The sequence below is a fragment of the Peromyscus californicus genome, unplaced genomic scaffold (genome assembly GCF_007827085.1).
Source record: "Peromyscus californicus insignis strain IS unplaced genomic scaffold, ASM782708v3 Scaffold_4__1_contigs__length_199733344, whole genome shotgun sequence".
NCBI lineage: Eukaryota > Metazoa > Chordata > Mammalia > Rodentia > Cricetidae > Peromyscus > Peromyscus californicus.
In genome coordinates this window covers 152008070-152028115 of record NW_026294562.1, presented here as the reverse complement: position 1 = coordinate 152028115, position 20046 = coordinate 152008070, and the positions used below count along the sequence as shown (strand labels likewise).

At 42.8% G+C, this 20046-nt stretch overlaps 1 protein-coding gene across 2 annotated transcripts in view; it reads left to right on the top strand.

Moving 5' to 3' along the window:
- The window catches only part of Nell1 (neural EGFL like 1), an 839269-nt gene that overhangs the window by 72286 nt on the left and 746937 nt on the right, over positions 1-20046 (top strand). For both annotated transcript variants that reach the window (XM_052761990.1, XM_052761989.1), the window contains exon 3: positions 13653-13803. In XM_052761990.1, the coding sequence (XP_052617950.1) occupies positions 13653-13803 (151 nt within the window). The remainder of the gene's footprint in view (positions 1-13652; positions 13804-20046) is intronic.

The window sequence follows — 20046 nt, the reverse complement described above, 5'->3', positions numbered from 1 at the left end:
ACACAGCACCAATCAGCTGAGGACCAAATGTTCAAACACTTATGGTAGTGGGTGGATCTCACATTCAATCAACAGCACTGTCTGAACCTTGCCTTTGTCTCTTAAGATCCCTAGGGCCCTAGAACTTTGACGTCAAACAAGCATGTCCTCTTAAGGCAGTGTTTCAGTGGTTTCTTACAGCAGCTGCAGGAAGTTACTACAGTCAACTGTTTGAGGATTTGAGATGAGGGCTGAGGTGATTGAAAAGTACGGCTCTCTTGAATTCTTTGCTGTCCATGTGAGAAAGCAAGAAGAGATGCAAGGATTAATAGAAGAGGGAGAAACTAGGAGAGAGGATGGAAGAAAGGTCCAAGAGAAAGGAGGCTGATGGTGGATAGCTGGTACAAAGCCTGTCTATAGAGTCAGGGGTCACTGTGGCAACTGAGGTAGAATCCAGGACTTGCTGATGGATAGGGCTTTCTGGGGTGTTCTGACAATTAGTGACTAGGAAAAGCAAGATGTAATTAAGGAGTTCCAAGATGGCCTAGCCATGGAGGAAAACCAGAGAAGCATAGAGCTCATTGGGTAGAGTACCTAACAGAGGAGCTGAAGACAATTTTGGGCAGCTTCTGAGAGGCACCTAGAAGCCAGGTGGCCACCTGGCCACTGGTTTGTCAAGATATCAGTGCTATGATGTGTCCATTCAGCTGAAAGTACTGGCTGGATGTGTCCTCTCAGGCCAATTCTGAAGTCTACAGAGCCTGGCACAGATAACTGGTACCACAGAACCCTATATGGGCAAACAAATGATTGAACTTAGACGTTGAAAGGGAAAATCATCTTCAGCTCGGGTTCCAGAACCTTGGATTATTAGAGAAGCTTGATTGGACCTCAAAATGGTTGGAATTTGGACAGGGAGTGGCTAACATTCCAAGTGGGAGGGGAATTGTCATACATATGCATGGAGACTGTGAGTACTTCAGACACTTTTTTCTCCTTTCCACAGAGAACTTCCTGGAGGTCCAATTGTGGATATAGAAGAATAAAATAACTACATTTTTCAGTGCAGTTAGTAGGGAGCAGAAAGAAATGCCTACTGCAAAGTCAGATCACATACAAATAGAGATGATCCCTCGGGGACCTAACAGGCACCTTTGAAATGAAGTAGGAAATTGAAGGGGAGTGGTCCATGGAACTTGGACACTCAGGACAGGCATGGACTAGGTTGTTTGCAATAATGATCAAAGACTAACCTTTGCTTCAATGCATATTTATTTATTTTGAAAATGCTTCAGTAAACAGGGCTTGTAGTTTCAGCTTCTGGTTGTGACTCTTACTTGAAAGTGGGGAGTGCGGACATTGGCTAAATGGGATCCTTTGACCAGAATCACTGGCTTTGATCTCAAGAAGCAAACAACAGATGCATAGTTCATCTTAAAGGTGACACTGGTGTTTAATGTAGTTGGAATAAGATCAGTGAAAAACAGCAAAAAGGAACACCCACTGCCCCCTTTCTGGAAAGATGCCCACGTTACTCGGAGTTCCTCTAAAAGCCTGGAGTGTCAGGTGGCCTATTTCTTGCCAGGAAAGTTTTACTGTCCCCGCTCACTCAGGTTAAAAGGCCAGTAATGCATGGTCTCCCCATACCACACCCCCCCTGCGGTCAAAACACAGAGATAAATAGTGAGGAGGACCGCTCCAGCAGTGCACCCAGAACTAATTAGCTAACAAGGCGTGTAATTGGATTAATACCCAGGAAGGAAGAGCTGATGATGCACTTTTTAGGACAGTAGAAATAAAAGAGCTGAAAGCAAGCATTACCTGGACGAGTTCCATTATTGCCCCTGTCACAAGTGAACCTGGTCCATGTTTTATGGCTAACTGGATGGGAGGAGTTGGGCATTTCCACATGTAGCCTTGCTAAAGACATGGAAACACTGGTTATCCTGATTAATTAGGACCTTGTGTGTGGGTATTGAAATACCAGACCACATCCCATAAACAAGTTCAATTACTATGTTATTAAAATAGTTAAATGTATTTGAGGAGACAGGGTTGCTAACTATTCTGACTTGATAATTGCGTAGTGTATACATGAATGGAATTATCATTACATGGTATCCCATGAGCACTGAAATACGAGGCCGGGCCTGGGGTGAGAGTGAGGATGAAGGTGCCATTCCTTGGTGGCTGCTGAGCTGTGTGCGTTTCATGTCGCTTTGTGATTTCTTATGTTGTGGAAAGGTTCTTTGCTCTGCTTCTCCAGGCAGGGGAAGAGGTCTCTGCACTGTTTGCCAGGCTTGCCTGACTGGAACAGGCTAGTTTTCTCAGGAACTGCTCCTCTAGCTTCCCTTCTCTTTCTCCATTAGCTAATTAGGAAAGACCCTCCCCCTGGTAAGGAGTCACACCCTTTAGCTCTGACCTTGATTCCGCGGTTTGGTTTGACCTCTCACTCCCCACCCTTTCCATTATTTTTCTTTCCTTCATGTCTGTCAGAGGCAACACTGTCTTGTTGGTCCCAGAATAACAAATTTGTGTAGTTTCTGGGGTGAAATGCTGCTCTGGTCATCCAAGCCATTTCTTCTCATCCCCCCAGCAGTTTGTTAATTACTATGGCTTTGGTCATTGCATCCTATATTGAAGTTGGAACAATTTCCCAGGGGTGGGAGGTCAGACATTAATCCACTAAAGCAACGGAATTACTTGTGTGTGAGACAGTTTCATCAGGGCTGTGTGCCTGTGGTTTGACACCTTGCTTTACAGGCTGTGAACTTTTGAAAGAGCTCTCTGGTTCAATGGCAGGGGCATCTGGATTCTTGAGAGAGAGTTAAGTGGTCAAGCGCTCCCCAGTGGAGCCCATGCTCTGAGTTGTTAGTGTAGTGCTGAGAGGGGACTCAGCTTGTATTTTGAAGCTGGGCGAGGAAATCACCTGTTCTGTCTTCCATTAGTCAGATACAAGCATATCTCTCAGGGCTCAGTTTTTTTTTTTTTTTTTTTTTTTTTTTTTTATTAATTTATTTTGCAATACAATTCAGTTCTACATATCAGCCACGGATTCCCTTGTTCTCCCCCCTCCCGTCCCCCTCACCTTCCCCTCAACACCCCCCCCCCATTCCCATCTCCTCCAGGGCAAAGCCTTCCCCACAGACTGAGGTCAACCTGGTAGACTCAGTCCAGGTAGGTCTAGTCCCCTCCTCCCAGGCCGAGCCAAACAATCCTGCATAGGCCCCAGGTTTCAAACAGCCAACTCATGCAATGAGCACAAGATCTGGTCCCACTGCCTGGGTGCCTCCCAAACAGATCAAGCCAATCAACTGTCTCATCCATTCAGAGGGCCTGATCCAGTGGGGACCCCTCAGCCATTGGTTCATAGTTCATGTGTTTCCATTCATTTGGCTATTTGTCCCTGTGCTTTATCCAACCTTGGTCTCAACAATTCTCGCTCATATAAACCCTCCTCATTCTCGCTAATTGGACTCCCAGAGATCCACCCGGGGCCTAGTCATGGATCTCTGCATCCAGATCCCTCAGTAGTTGGATGGGGTTTCTAGCACAACAATTAGGGTGTTTGAGGGCTCAGTTTTTTGCTTATGTGTGTCACAACTGTCTTCTTGCCCCAGAGTCCCGGGAACTTACCTCTAAAACATGAGCTGTTCACCCTAGTAATTGTTCCATTCTCTAATTTAATGAAAACCCATTAAACCGAAACAATAATTAAAATGAGACATCATCTCTGTAGGAGGCTTGCATATTAAAATCACCCTGAATTTCAATGCAGGCAGATTTTTAATCTCAAAAAAACAGCATTCGAAGCAACATGTAAAAAATGATTTATAATGAACTATCATGGATTGGAGAGCTTAGCTATTGAACACGATGTCCTACTGTTTAATATTGACATTGAGAAGATGTAGTGAGGTCAAGGCCAATGCAGTGTTTAAAAAGTCTCTTTCATGACTAAAATTAGGACTGTGCACAAATGGGGATTAATTATAATTAGATCAGCCACCAATCCAAACTTTTAATGCAAGCTCATGGGTGCATCCTCAGGACATGGTAGCTGAGGATCTCGGAGGAGGCTGACCCTGGCATGGCTGTGGAGGGAGGTTTAATGACATGCAGTGGTTTGGGGTCAGGGAAGCTGTGCACAGTAAGACCTCCTGATTTAGTCAGCACACACATCTTTGCTGCCTACTGGAGATGGGATCTTGATTAAGTCCTTTCGTTTCTTTGGGTCAGGCATTTGTTCTCTCTATAGTGAGTCTCTTATTGCCCATGCAGTGGTTTTTACAGTTATGGAATGTGTCGTGCATGTATACAAAGACATTTGGGAAACTGTCCTGATCGGGGTTAGGTATGTAACTTTTCCATCCTCCTTTGCACACACCTCAGAAACTTCCTTAGGGATGGCACTGCCTGTGGATTCATTCTTTCATTTCTTTATTACAGAAATCTGAAAGGCAGGTGTCGTAGTTTGAATGTGATTGTCCCCATAATCTCATTGGAAGTGGCACTAATTAGGAGGTGTGGTCTTATTTGAGTGGCTATGGCCTTGTTGGAAGAAATGTGTCACCGTAGGGGTGGGCTTTGAGGTTTCCTATCCTCAAGTTACTGCCTAGTGTCTCAGTCAACTTCCTAAATCCTGCAAGATGTATGATTCTCAGCTATTAAACCAGCACCACGTCTTCTTGCATGCCACCATGCTCCCTGTCATGATGATAATAGACTGAACCTCTGAACTGTAAGCTAGCTACCCCAATTAAGTGTTTCCTTTATAGGAGTTGCTGTGGTCATGGTTCCTCTTCAAAACAATAAATACCCCAAGACAGCAGGATATCACCATCCTGCCACACACAAGTCCACTTAAAAATGGAGAAAGGAAGCTGAGCTTTCTAGAGTGTACAGGGTAGAGCTGGAAGCCAGATCCTGGTATGTCTGAGAAGATGGGCAGTGGTCTCCTGAGGTTGGTCTGAAATGGATCAGACTTTGAATTCTACCTACTCCACAAAAGGCTTCTGCATCTTGCTCTGCACCTCACCCATGGGATGATACAAGAGCACTGCCATCATTGGGATGCTTTGAAGAATTACTTGAATTCATTTAAAATCCTTAGCAAAAATAAAAATTCAAAACTGTCTAGGTGTTGGCTGGCTAGACCTAGACTGCAGTGGCCAGAAATCCCATTCACTCTTCCCATTTTCTTGTAAGCAAATGAGAGTTGGAACAGACTGTTAAGCCTGCCACAAACCATAGCCAGCAACACCTGTTCACCTGCCTTCTGCTCTCCCCATGGCCCACAGCCATACCCAGCTACAAGCGTGGTCTTTGCTTCAGTTCAGCAACAATTCTGGCTATGAATGTAGTTTGGTACTTTTCATAGCCTACAGTATCTGGACTTTCATCCCAGGTGTTCCAAACACCATGTGCTTTTTATGGAGAGACTCTATCTTGAGGGTTAAAATCAACTACTTAATTTAATTGTCATAGTTGTACCGTCTCCATGGGGTACATGCAATTTACTCTTGTTTGGGGGATGAGGGAATATGACATACAGAGAGGTTAACTGGCCCAAGGTTACACACCTGTTAGATAAACCTGGAATCTCAGCTGGGTCTGGTGGTCATAGCAGGCTTGTAATCCCTGCTACTCAAGAGGCTAAAGCATGAGAATCACAAGTTCAAGGCCAGCACAGGAAATTTAATGATGAACCTGGTCTTAAAAGAAAATGGAAGAAAAGTTCTGTGGAGGTGCTTTGGGGATAGATTGTTTGTCTAGCATGCGTGCAGCCCTGGGTTTAATGTCCAATATCAAACACAACACACACACACACACACACACACACACACACACACACACACACACACACACACACACGTGCATGTGTGCCCACACATACATGGGAGATCTCTAGCAGACAGTTGACCTAGCTCCTGAGCTGTTAGCCACTACCCTATATTGCCCCTGAAGGGCATGCACCACCGGGGGCAGCCTTACACCTTGTGGAGATGCATATTATTCCACTTGCCTTGAGTCAGAGGAGTGTTCAATAAAGGTATTTAAATGGGGAGCTGTAGCTTGAGTTTTCCTGCCTGGCCCACAGTCAGGACAAATCTCTCTCACCTGCCAGTCCCACAGCCTCTCAGACCTGACCAAGTAAACACAGAGACTTATATTGGTTTCAAACTGTATGGCCGTGGGCAGGCTTCTTGCTAACTGTTCTTACAGCTTAAATTAATCCATTTCTATTAATCTATACCTTGCCACATGGCTCGTGGCTTACCGGCATCTTCACATGCTGTTTCTCATCATGGCGGCTGGCAGTGTCTCTCTGACTTAGCCTTCCACTTCCCAGCTTTATTCTCCTCCTTGTCCCGCCTACACTTCCTGCCTAGCCAATGGCCAATCAGTGTTTTATTTATTGACTAATTAGCAACACATTTGCCATACAGAACATCCCACAGCAGGGAGCAAGAGAGTGAATGGATGCATGGGTGGGTACTTCACAAAGCTCAGGGATGAAGATGTCTTTCTATCTTTTGAAGAATGCGGACAGCAAACCTCACAGGAGGCAGCATTCTTGCTCAAGTCTAGTGTCTTCCTGTGTGCAGAGCTACATATTTCCATGCAGTGGGCACATCTGCTTGACACTTGGGCTCTTGACAGAACAGATTAAAACCATGTTTGATGGAGCTTGATGACAAATTATTGCTATTTTTCTTAACTATCTGATACAGGTGGACATAGGGTCTGGATGTCAAGGGCTGAGTGCCCTATTTTAGTTTAAATATCCCATCAGGCCGTTTAGAGCTGACTGGTCCTTCCATTCAAGGAGAGGAGGGTCTGCATAGAGATCAAGTCTGGGCTGAGCTTGGGGATCGCCTGCTGTTTCATGACTTAAGGATGCTCATGACTATGATGGACAGTAGAGGGACTAATGCTTTTGTTTTTTTCTTTTGTAGCATTCCTTTCCTGTTTTTCTCTTTTTATTTGATGTTTTTTTTTCTTACACTAACTTCCAGAGAAAGTTGAGAAATTCTGACACATGGAAAGAAAAAAAAACAGTTTACTTATCACCCCCAGTGGCTAGTATTGCCTGAAGACCATGCTACTGTCTACGTGAATAGCTGAATAGATTCTGTCTACATTTGACTTTACTTTGTGAATGTGATTATGTAGCATATGCAGTTCTGGGAAATGTACCAAGGGCTTTGCACAGCCCAGCCAAGCATTCTAACATTAACCAAGATCCCCATCTCTTGGGAGTTTTGAGACAAGGTCTTACTATGACTCAGCTTAGGCTGGCTTTGAACTTACTATGTAGCTTAGACTGGTCTCAAACTTGTGTAATCCTCCTGTCTCTACCTCAAGTAAGTTCTGGGAATACAGACACGCCTCACCACACCTGGATCATTTTGGTAACTGTTGGACAGGATTGGTTAGACATTTCCTTCATTATCTCATCATCTCAGTATCATTTGATATTATCATATATAATTTTCCATCAGACATCTATACCATAATTCATTCCCTAATGTAAGATAGTTTTTTGTTAAATAATAAAATCTTAATCATGTAAGAAAAGCTTCTGAGTCAGGATGGAGTGATGGAGATGAAAGGGCTGATTCAGGCAGTGTAGAGAGGCAGTCTAAAAAGTTAGTTGACGTCTTGCAACAGAGGTTGGGCTGTGTTGATATTTCTTACTGGTATCATCAAAGGTGTAAGGAGAACTCAGCTGCCTCGCACATCCTCTCTCATTAGTGGAATTATGGGGGCACTGGGATGTCTTTTGATTGAATCAAATAGTAATTATAAAAATTGATTAGTGTCATGTGTCATAGGGTTCCCCAGGCTCCATTCCCTAATGGAAGAGTTGGGATGCTCATCCAGATTTATTGTTCCTTCGGTAGCTTGCTATTGGAGTGCACTTTGTCTCAACAGTTTGGGGGTTATGTGTGTGTTGCTTATTCCCTTCCTTATGTTTTATTCAGGAGTTTGCTATCCAGATCACCCTTATTAATCAAGTGATTGGATCTCTGTGCCAGGCACTGTAGTAGTAGGTTTTGGTACACATTGGTAAACAGTTTCTCGTGGGAGCTACAGCAGAGGAAGATAATATTTAATAAGTTATTCACATGCAAAAATGATTGCACACATAAAACTGGTGATTGTGGTATGAGTACAGTGAGGACAGAATACAGGGACCCAGCTGGCCTGAGATAGTCGGAGGTGGCTGGTTCCTGAAAAAGCTGCTACAGATGGGTACAGCAGTGTGGGAGTGCTGTGTCCTGGAGGAAGGGCAGCGGGGCTTGCAGTACTCAGATGCAGGGGTAGTGGCAGAGTGGAAAAGAGAAGGGGTGACAGGTAAGCAGGGTAGGTGATTGCTAGGGAGCACGATGGTCATTGTTGATAACCGCCATGCTGCTTATTCTTCTGTGCCTTGACTCTTGACCCTGGCTTACCCAGGGTATATCTATATGACTCAGTTTCTTTACTTGAGGGCATTTGCCTCATAAGGAATTCTTGCCTCATCCATTAAGTGTTTCCTGGGTGGTTGTAGAGTGCTCAGCTATGGGCATGTGATGGGGACTTGTCTCTTTGCACTGACATAGACACCAAGACCACAAGATGACAAACAGCAGATGTCACACAGTTAGGAATGTGTTCTGTAGGATAATCTGACTTGGCATCTTCGTGTAATGGCCTCCTAGCCCAGTGTCCTTCATAACATTAATAGCTTTCTTTTTAAAAACATATTTAAACATATGTGGTATGTGTATGAATCCCTCCCCCCTGTGTGTGTGTGTGTGTGTGTGTGTGTGTGTGTGTGTGTGTGTGTGTGTGTGTACATGTGAGTACAGTACCAGAAACCAGAAGAAGGCATCAGCTCTTCATTCCCCTTCTTGCCTGTGCTCAGCACTTTCATTCTGTTTATTTGGTCTATGATTGAACATGTTTCACAGATCTCTCAGTTGATATCTACGTTTCACACTTCCTATGAACTTGATCCAACACATACATTTTTCTTGTTCCCTCTCATAGATGGAATATTCTTAAGGAACACCGTGAACACGCATCAAAGTGGGAGAACATGGCAGTACAGCATTTGCTACAGGGTCTCATTAATTCATTTTCATTCATTGCTCTTTCAACTCTGGGAAGAAGTCGGCTCCTGCAGAGGAGGTGACACACCAGTATTTGAGGAACTGAAAACTTTAAATATTAATTTGGTAATTGAACAAAGAAGAACAATTATAAAATCTGGGTGCTTAGTAGATGGAAAAATACCCTCTTTTGCTATATGTCTAGGGCAGAATAAATTAGTTAACAATAATGAGAAGATGTTGAGGCCAAGACATCATATAACTTGATCCCTTGATCTTCAGCACTTGATTATGGGGTTCAAAGAGAAATGTCTTGTCCAAGGCCACCCAGTTGCCAAACTCAGAGCAGCCTCAGTGATGTGACGCCTGCTCTGGTGTTCCGGCCCCTATGCTGTGGGAAGCGGGGTCACTTTTGTTTGTTTTGTCTGAATTCTGTCAAGTGCTTACCTGACAGCGATGAGACTGCATGTGATGTCTCCATGTATCCAACCGGGCATTTCTTGTGTTTTCCTCTGGTAGGTGCTGCTGGGTCTTTTTACTTCAATATGCAAATCATCTATGAAGAGACATGTGAAATCTAGGATGTGAGTTGTTCAACCTTCAAGGGTGGGTGAGCCAGGAAAGACTGGTAGAGCCAGTTTTGACTGTTCAGGGGTGTCCTCTGCAGAAGAGGGGGTTTGGCTCCAAATGCCATTTTTTAAAACTAGATATCCACTGGCATTTGAGAAAGATCAATTTACCTCCTGGTTTTGCATATTTTCTGAGTGCAGTAAATGTAGTTATTTAAAGTGAAAATATAAGTAAGGAAAATAAATGAAGCAATCAGTATATCTAAATTGGATGTCTTCTTTGTGTCAGGCATAAAGAATGGGGGTCAGACTATGAATAAATAGCTATCAAGGAGCCTGCAGTCTTTCAGGGAGAGAAAGTAAATAACACATAGACTGTGGTTGTTACATATGGAGATAATGAACTGATCATAATCTGTGTGATGACAAGTCATATGGAGGAGATACTCAGAGTGATGGGAAGAGGGCCATCCCTGGGGAGCCCTCACTCATGGCTCAGGGCTTGCAGTGAGAGATCAAGGAGGAGGATCCAGGTGTGTACAGAGCTCCCCAGGAAGAGGGTAGAGGCAAAGATGTGAGGCAAGGGTGTGTTTCTCTAGTGGATGAAGACGGGTGAATGAGATCAGGTGGAAGGTGCCTCAGATCTGTATCATGGACACATGGGTGAGGCATCGTAATGGAATTGGATTTTATCCCATGATCAGTGGGAAGCCTCTGCAGAATGTTAACAGGAGCCTATCATAATGCAAATGTTTGTTTTAAAAAGAGCACTTGGCTGTTGTGTGCAAGGTGGGGAAAAGAAGATGGCCTGGAAATGTCAACTGAGAATCTCAAGGGAGTATGAGAGTGACCTGGACATGAACCTGGAGCGAACTTGGGGAACAGTGGATACATTCCAGACCTGACAGTTGTGTGGCCTGCTCTAGGATTGGACGTGGAGAACCAAGGACATTTTCCAGTGTTTGGCTTGAGTGAACTGGGTATCACATTTATGAAGACTGGAAATCAGGGTGTTTGAGGGCTTGGTCAAAGAGTAAGAGTCTTGTAACTATGGAAGGTTAAAATAGTGACTAGACGTCTAGAAGGGTGTATTAAGTAAGGAGTTGTGTATATGAATTTGTTGCTTAAGAAATTTGGTCAGGGGCTAGACACTCAAAGGCAAGAGAGAGGGAGCTGAGCACACTATGGCTAGCATGACAGGGAGACATGAGTGCTTTCCGCCCAGAGCAGGCAGTACTGACTGACTACAGCCCTCTTTCCAATGGGCCCACACTTGGCATCTGGAAGGAGCTCTCCAGGCAGCTACTCCCGATTTTCTGACTCCTAATTAATGAACAGAGAAGGACAAAAGAAAGCACAAGCTCATCCCAGGAATCTTTTATTTTTTCTGGCAATAAATCTAGGATTTTGCTTAGCACTAATGATAAAAAATAAAGTTAATAAAATCTTTCCAATATTCTCTAATTTGTAAGATAAATTGTTCCTATGTTAGTCAAATTAGAAGATGTCTCAGGAAGTGTTCAGGAGTAATTCTGTAGAAGACATAGAAGCACTTTTTCCTTTCTAAGACAGTATTTTTATTTTATGTGTATGGGTGTTTTGTCTACATGTATGTCTGTGCACTATGTGAACACAGTATCCATGGAAGCCAGAAGTGGGCCGAGGGTCCCCTGGATTTAAAATTACAGGCAGTTCTTAGCTGCCATGTGGGTGCTACAAATCAAACCCAGGTCCTCTGTCAGAACAACAAATGCTCTTTACCACTGAGCTGTCCACTCCAGACCCCACAGAAGCACTCTTTAAGTGGCTTTCTCTTGTCTCAGCCAGTATGGCACTTAAAGATAAAACACTGAAGACTTTTCGCTGGGTGGAAAGGTGAGTGGCAAGCATGTGGACTTTTGTTGGTGGACTGCCTCTCTGTGATGGGACTCCTTGTTTTCTACCAGTCGTAGCCCAGGCTTCTCCAGCTGGAGAGACTGTGCTCTTCTTATGTGCAGCAGAGACTGGATGAATCAGAAGCTAAGCTGGGAAGGGCTGTGAGAGGTCACCTGGTCCGTTCCCTCCATGCACATGAAAAGACTGAGCTTTGGTCAGCCGTCCCAGGGATTTTCTCTTTAAATATCACAATTTAGTTTTTAATGTACATCAAGGTCATAAGACAAGTTTGTAATGTGGCTTACACAGATGTTGAAATTTTGTGATCTGTACTGGTCCCTTTTACTTGGAGAAATAACCAAATAATTATCACATAGTCAGGAGAGCTGGGCAGGATACAAGAAGATACCACCAAATATACTGTTAAAAATTATTTCTTCTCTTTTTTAAAAATTATAATACATTTGCATCATTTCCCCCTTCTCTTTCCTTACTCCAAACTCTCCCATGTACCCCTTCTTGCTATCTTTTAAATTCACGGCCTCTTTTTTTTCTTATTTTTTTTTAAATCTAAATTTTTTTATTTTTGGGGAATTTCATACATGAGTACTGTATTTACAATTTTCCATGTTGCTCACATACCTTCTCAAATTCATAACTTCTTTAATTATTATTGTTGTTACACACACAGGCACATATATGTAGGGGTGTGTGTGTGTGTGTGTGTGTGTGTGTGTGTATCTACTGAGTCCATTTAGTGTTGCTCAATGTTCATGTGTTTAGGATTAACCACATGGGATTGGATAACCTACCAGGGGGCTCATCCCTGCAGAACACTGATTCTCCCTTTCTGGAGCCACTGAGTACTTATAGCTCTTCATCTAGGGGTGAGCCTTGTGAAATTTCCCCCAACCACACTGGCATGTCACACTGGTATTGTCATTATGCAGGTCTTGGTTAGGCAGCTGTATTATTGAGATTTTATGGGTATAACTTCCCTGTCATGTCTAGAAAACACTATCTAGTATCAGGCATCCTGGTCCTCTGGCTGAAGATTATTAGAGCTAAACAACTTTTAAAAAAGGTTTTTATTTATTTATTTTACACCCCAACTGCAGTTTCCCGATCCTCCTCTCCTCCCGGCCCTTCTCCACCATCTCCCCTGTATCCCCCCATCCACTCCTCCTCTGTTTCTATTCAGAAAATGGCAGGCCTCCCATGGATTTTTGACAAATAAGCCAAAATTATACAATGCTGTGTTTTGCCAAGCAACTTTGGACACTTCCATGCCTTTCTCTGCAATGTCTTCCCCAGCTTTCGTCCTTTGGTGACCAGTTCTGATGCTGGGAGATGAGTGTGACATAATGAGCGTTGTGATGAGGATGCCCCATCTCCGTGTGCTGCTGTTGGAGATGGAGACTCCTCGGCAGACGCAGGATTAACAGGGTTCATGAACCTCTAGGCCCTGCAGAGTGGGCCTCAACCTTCGTGAATATTTCATAAGGAATGTAATCCATCACGTTCACAGAGTTATTCCAAGCACAGTTACAGATCAGTAGTATGTACTATCGTTATTCTTTAAGCAAAGGCAGAGTTGTCTGGTATCGTTATTACTATATCCTTGTAGGTGCAAGGCAAGGACAGGTGCATGTTGGATAGAAGGAAGCCGAGTTCCTGAGGAACATAGAATTGAGGGTTATCCTTGGGTTATTAGTTATTCAGGTCTGAGATTCCCTGACTCTCAGGACCGCCTTACCTGACGACCTCCAACCTTATTTATAGTGACTTGATCGATTTTTTTCAGAAGACCAAATTGCTCATTATCCCATCAAAATTTATGTCAGAAAACCACTGTCTGGCCTATTGTGACTTGTCAAAGTCACAGTGGGCCTGGTGACAGAGATAGCATTTCTGGGGTTTTTGTTGAGTGACTGTAGCTGTGTGGGGTGATGAATGGTGCTGGAAAATAAAAGCTATTGACAGAAGAGAAGAAAAGCAATCTGGACCCTTAAGTGTTCCACTTGTAACTTGACCCCTCTTTCTTTTTCTTCTTCCCATGCTCCCGTTTTCTGTATTTCTCTTCTTCTCCTACCCCCTGCTTCTCCTGTGCCTCCTTTTTGACCCCTAGATGTACAGAGAGAGATCCACTCGGCCCCTCATGTGAGTGAGAAGCTGATCCAGTTGTTCCGGAATAAGAGTGAATTCACCTTTTTGGCCACTGTACAGCAGAAGCCGTCCACCTCAGGGGTGATACTGTCCATCCGGGAGCTAGAACACAGGTAGGAAACACTGTTGTATTTTAATTAATTGGTTTTTTGAGAGAGTCTCATTATGTACATTTTGCTGATTTGAAATTTGCTATATAGACTGGACTACCCTTGAATTTTTGGTGATCTGGTTGCCTCTGCCTTCTGTTCTGAAAATATAGGTGTGTGCCACCATGGCTGGTGAAGACAGCACTTTACACTTCAAAAAAATCTATTTGGAAGGAAAGGAGCATATAAGATGACTTGGGGTCTAGAGATGGGGACCACATGGAAACAGCCACCCGAGGTCTAGTTTCTGTTGAACATATTAATGGCAGAATTTACTTCCCAGTAAGATTTATTTTGGGCAAAATGGTTGTATCTTTTCTTCAAAGACTGCTCATGAGTCTGTCTTGTCTATCTTCTAGTTCACTTAATTTGTACAAAACCACAGTCTACCTAGCATATTTATGTCATCAAACATGTTAATCAACTATATTTAACAACTTTTTGTAGAGCCTCTATTGTGTGTTTCCATGGAAACTGTCCTCGACATGGGGATGTTGAGGTGGTTATCTCCACGTTTATTCTGAGGCTTAGAGAAGCTAGTGGGAGCGTGGACAGAGGAGCACAAAGGTGCTCTGTGGAGGCAGTGATAGAAGCTTGTTTTGAAGGAATCAGGGCAGACAGGACTAGTCCTATGCAGGGTTGCAGTAGCCAAGGAAGCCTCCAGAGAACAGGGTAGTTATATGAAGAAAAAGAGTGGATGTGGTGAGAAGGCTCAGTGCGCAGCTGCCGTCAGGCCTGACAGCTTCTGTTTGATCCCTGGCCCCACAAGCTGTTATCTGACTTCCTGACCTGCGCTGTGGCATGCACAGACCCACATACTTACACACATAGAAATGCATTTTAAAAAGTGAGGTACCGTTTGACAGTCTGAACAGGAAGGAGGTTCTTGGAATTTAAAAAGGATCAGGCTGGTGGGTAAGGGTGGAGGTGTAACAGAATCCCCGGGCAAGGGAATGAGCATTTAGAGTACTCCGTGAGGTGTGTAATCCAAAGGGAAGGAGAAGCTTGGTCACTGCAAGAACTGAATTCCATCTGGAGACCTTAGATGTGAGTCTCCAGACGTTTGAGTTGTAAGTTTAAGAACACTCAACTGGATGTCTCCATCAAATCCCTCCGTTCACGGTTCAGGGAACCCTGTGGAAGAGGAAGAGTGTAAGAGCCAGAGGGTATGGAGAATGCCACAGAAACAAGGCCTTCTAAATCAACATGATTGATGCCCATATGAAAGAATGAACAGAAACTGAGGCAGCATGCACAGGACCTGCAGATCTGCAACAAATGGGGTCCTAGAGCTGAAAGGAGAAGTGGACACATGCCCCCATCCCTAACCTAGAAACTGTCTCCAATTGATAAACACTTGCAAACGAAAAATTAATTTTTTCCAAGGAAGTCTCACTGGGAAAACACGTCACTCTTAAGGCGAGGCTGCATGTCCACAGTAGTTGGCCAACAGAAAATGAACTCAACAACGTATTTGGAGGCTCCTTGTCTCATGATGTCATGTCAGGGTTTTCAAAAACCTTACATATATATGTAATTACACACACACACACACACACACACACACACACACACACACATCATTTTCTCTCTTTTTTACCCCATAAGTCCTCTGTGTGTATAGTGTAGCTTCTAGTTTAGTGTTTCTGTGGGATTCCTGACTGTGTGAACAAGTGGGTGTCTTTGTCTATATCTGCTTCTTGTGCACTTTCTTGGACTCTTTTTCCCTCTGTTTGTTTTGTCCTATTCTGATATGTTAGTTTTGGTTTTATCTTATCATGTCTTACTTTATTATTATCCCTTAGAAACCTATTTGTTTTCTAATGAGAGACAGAAGGGAGTGTGAATCGAGATGTGTGGGGATGTGGGGAGGAACTGGGCAGAGTAGAGGGAGGAGAAACCATGATCAGGATATATTATATGAGAAAACCCCCCTATATATAGTGAAGTGAGGAGAGAACACTCATAGCTTTCATGGCGTTCAATTCCTTTCACAGAGGACTTTAAGTCTGAGAGAGTTCAAAGTAATGCTGGCTAGGTAAACCAAACATTTAAAAATGTCAGTAGAAGATTCATCCCTCTTACCCTGTTGAAAGCATTTCTGGAGAGACTTCTTTTTTTTTTTTTTCCAGAGATGGCAGCAAAATTTTTTGGGGTAATTAAAACAAAATATTTCAAGGATTTATGAGTCCTTGAGACGTCAAGGCATGACCACACAAAAGCTAAAAAGTAATTACTGCTAATCAAATGGTGGTACCAAGCAGTGTGTGACTTTCATAATCTTGTTAAGTGCCGAGTGCACTGACCAGGGCCAGTAGTTAGGGAAAGCGGGTACAGGGATGGCCTTGGGCAGCAGAAACCAGCAGGGAAGGGAAAGGGTATCCTCAAGCAGGGGTGCTGTGTGTCAGGTCACAGAGATGAGGAAATTAGGGCATGCAGCATCTTTGTTTCTGCAGGGAGAGGAAGCCAGCATGAAAACCAGCTTGGCTGAAGCGTGCGGTGCTTTCTTGTGCACTTGCAGTCATTGTGGATCAGGAGTCTAGCGTTAAGAAATTTTTATTTATTTATTTATTTTTAATAGCATAGAATTTTAATTTGATTGATTCTTTGAGGATTTCATATAGCATATCTTTGCCATATCCACCCCAGCTCCTCCTTATACCCACTTTGTATCCATATAAATATATATACCCATATATATAATATTTCTCCCTTCCTTCCCTTCCCTCTAATCCCTCCCATGCTCCATCCACTTGTTCCCTTTTGAAATCATGACCTCTTTTCCTTTAATTGCTATTGTTACACACACACACACACACACACACACACACACACACACACCTCTAAATATATAAACACAACCTGCTTAGTCCATTTAGTATTACTTGTATGTATTGGTATTAGATAACCAATTAGGAGACTCATACTTAGGGAAATTATTTCTCCTACTCTCAGCACTTTAAATTCTTCTTTTGAGAATTCTCTGTTCAGATCCATAGCCCATTTTTCTTTTTCTTTTTTGATTATTAAGAATTTTTTTTTTATTTTAACATAGCAGCCACAGATTCCCCCTCTCTTCCCTCCTCCCACACCCAGCCTTCCCGCAACCCCCCATTCCCTCCACTGACAAGATAAGGCCTCCTATGGGGAGTCAGAAGAGCCTGGTACGGGGAGTCAGCAGAGCCTGGTACGTTCAGATGAGGTAGGTCCAAGCCCTTCCCTCTGCATTGAGCTGTGCAAGGTGTCCCACCATAGGTAGTGGGCTCCAAAAAGTAAGCTCATGTACCAGGGATGGATCCTGATCCTATTACTAGGGGACCCCTTAATCAGATCAAGCTATACAACCATCTGGCTTATGCAGAAGGCCTTGTCCAGGCCCATGGAGGCTCCATATCTGTTGGTCTAAAGTTCATGAGTTCCCACTAGTTTGGTTTGGTTGTCTCTGTAGGTTTCCCCATCATGATCATGATGCCTTTGCTCATAGAATCCCTCTTCTCTCTCTTTGTCTGAACTCCTGGAGCTTGGCCTGGTGCTTGGCTGTGGATCTCTGCATCTGCTTCCATCAGTTACTGGATGAAGGCTCTATGATGACAGTTAGGATATTAACCAATGTGATTACTAGGGTAAGCCGGTTCAGGCACCGTCTCCATTATTGTTAGCAGTCTATGTTGGGGTCATCCTTATAGATTCCTGGGAACTTCCCTAGCACCCAGTTTCTCTCTATCCACATGATGTCTTCCTCTATCATGGTATCTCTTTCATTGTTCTCCCACTCCATCCCTGTTCCAGCTCGACCATCCCATTCCCTTGTGTTCTCATCCCCCATCCCCTACACTCCATTGCCCTCCCTCATCCCCAGTTTACTCATGGAGATCTCATCTATTTCCCCTTCCTAGGGAGATCCATGTGTTCCTCTTAGAGTCCTCCTTATTAGCTAGCTTCTCTGGAACTGTGGGTTGTAGTCCTTTGCTTTATATCTAGTATCTACTTAGAGTGAGTAAATACCATGTTTGTCCTCACTCAGGATGATATTTTCTAGTTCCATCCATTTGCCTGCAAATTTCATGTCATTGTTTTTTACTGCTGAGTAGTACTCCATTGTGTGTATGTACCACATTTTCTTTATCCAGTCTTTGGTTGAGGGGCATCTAGGTTGTTTCCAGGTTCTGGTTATTACAAATAATGCTGCTATGAGCATAATTGAACACGTGTCCTAGTGGTATGATGATCATTCCTTGGGTATATACCCAAGGGTTATATAGCTGGGTCTTGAGATAGATTGATTCCCAGTTTTCTGAGAAACCACCATACTGATCTCCAAAGTGGCTGTACAAGTTTGCACTCCCAACAACAGTGGAGGAGTGTTTCCCTTGCTCTGCACCCTCTCCAACATAAGCTTTTATCAGTGTTTTTGATCTTAGTCATTCTGACAGGTGTAAGATGGTATCTCAGAGTCATTCTGATTTGCATTTCCCTGATGACTAAGGATGTGGATCAATTCCTTAAATATGTTTTGGCCATTTAAGATTCCTCTGTTGAGAATTCTCTGTTTAGCTCTGTAGCCCATTTTTTAAAAATTGGATTGTTTAATATTTTGATGTCTAGATTCTTGAATTCTTTATATATTTTGGAGATCTGTCAGATGTGGGGTTGGTGAAGGTCTTTTCCCATTCTGTAGGCTGTCATTTTGTCTTATTTATTGTGTCCTTTGCCTTACAGAAGATTCTTGGTTTCAGGAGGTCCCATTTATGAATTGTTGCTCTCAGTGTCTGTGCTACTGATGTCATATTTAGGAAGAGGTCTCCTGTGCCAATGCATTCAAGACTATTTCCTACTTTCTCTTCTATCAGGTTCAGTATAACTGGATTTATGATGAAGTCTTTGATCCACTTGGACTTGAGTTTTGTACATGGTGATAGATATGGATCTATTTGCAATCTTCTGCATGTTGACATCCAGTTATGCCAGCACCATTTGTTGAAGATGCTTTCTTTTTTCCATTGTACAGTTTTGGCTTTTTTGACAAAAATCAGATGTTCATAGGTGTGTGGGTTAATCCTACCTATCCATGAGCATGGGAGATCTTTCCATTTTCTGACGTCTTCTTCAATTTCTTTCTTCAGAGACTTAAAGTTCTTGTCATACAGGTATTTCACTTGCTTGGTTAGAGTTACCCCAAAGTATTTTATCTTATTTGTGGCTATTGTAAAGGGCGATGTTTCTCTGATTTCTTTCTTAGCCCGTTTATCATTTGTATATAGGAGAGCTACTGATTTTTTTGAGTTAATCTTGTATCTTGCCACATTACTGAAGGTGTTTATCAGCTGTAGGAGTTCCCTGGTAGAATCTTTGGGGTCACTCAAGTATACTATCATATCATCTGCAAATAACAAAAGTTTGACTGCTTCTTCCTTTCCAATTTGTATCCCCTTGATCTCCTTTTGTTGTGTTATTGCTCTAGCTAGGACTGTTGAGTACTATATTGAATAGATGTGGGTAGAGTGGACAGCCCTATCTTGTTTCTGATTTTAGTGGAATTGCTTTGAGTTTCTCTCTATGTAATTTGATGTTGGCTGTTAGCTTGCTGTAAATTGCCTTTATTATGTTTAGGTATGTTCATTGTATTCCTGATCTCTCTAAGACCTTTATCATGAAGGAGTGTTGGATTTTGTCAAAGACCTTTTCAGCATCTAATGAGATGACCATGTGCTTTTTTTTCTCTTTCAGTTTGTTTTTATGGTATATTACTTTGGGCAGATTTTCATATGTTGAATCATCCTTGCATCTCTGGGTTGAAGCTTACTTTGTCACAGTGGATAATTTTTTTGATGTGTTCTTGGATTCGGTTTGCCAGTATTTTATTGAATATTTTTGCATCAGTGTTCATGAGAGAGATTGGTCTGTAATTCTCTTTTTGTTGCATCTTTGTGTGGTTTGGATATCAGGGTAACTGTAGCCTCATAAAATGAGTTTAGTAATGTTCCTTTTGTTTCTATTGTGTGGAACAATTTGAAGAGTATTGGTAGTAGCTCTTCTTTGAAATTCTGGTAGAATTCTGTCTGAAACCATCTGATCCTGGTTGGGAGACTTTTAATGACTGATTTTCTTTCCTTAAGGATGATAGGTCTATTTAAATTGTTTATCTGGTCTTGATTTAATTTTGGTATGTGGTGCTTATTCAAAAAATTGTCCATTTATTTTAGATTT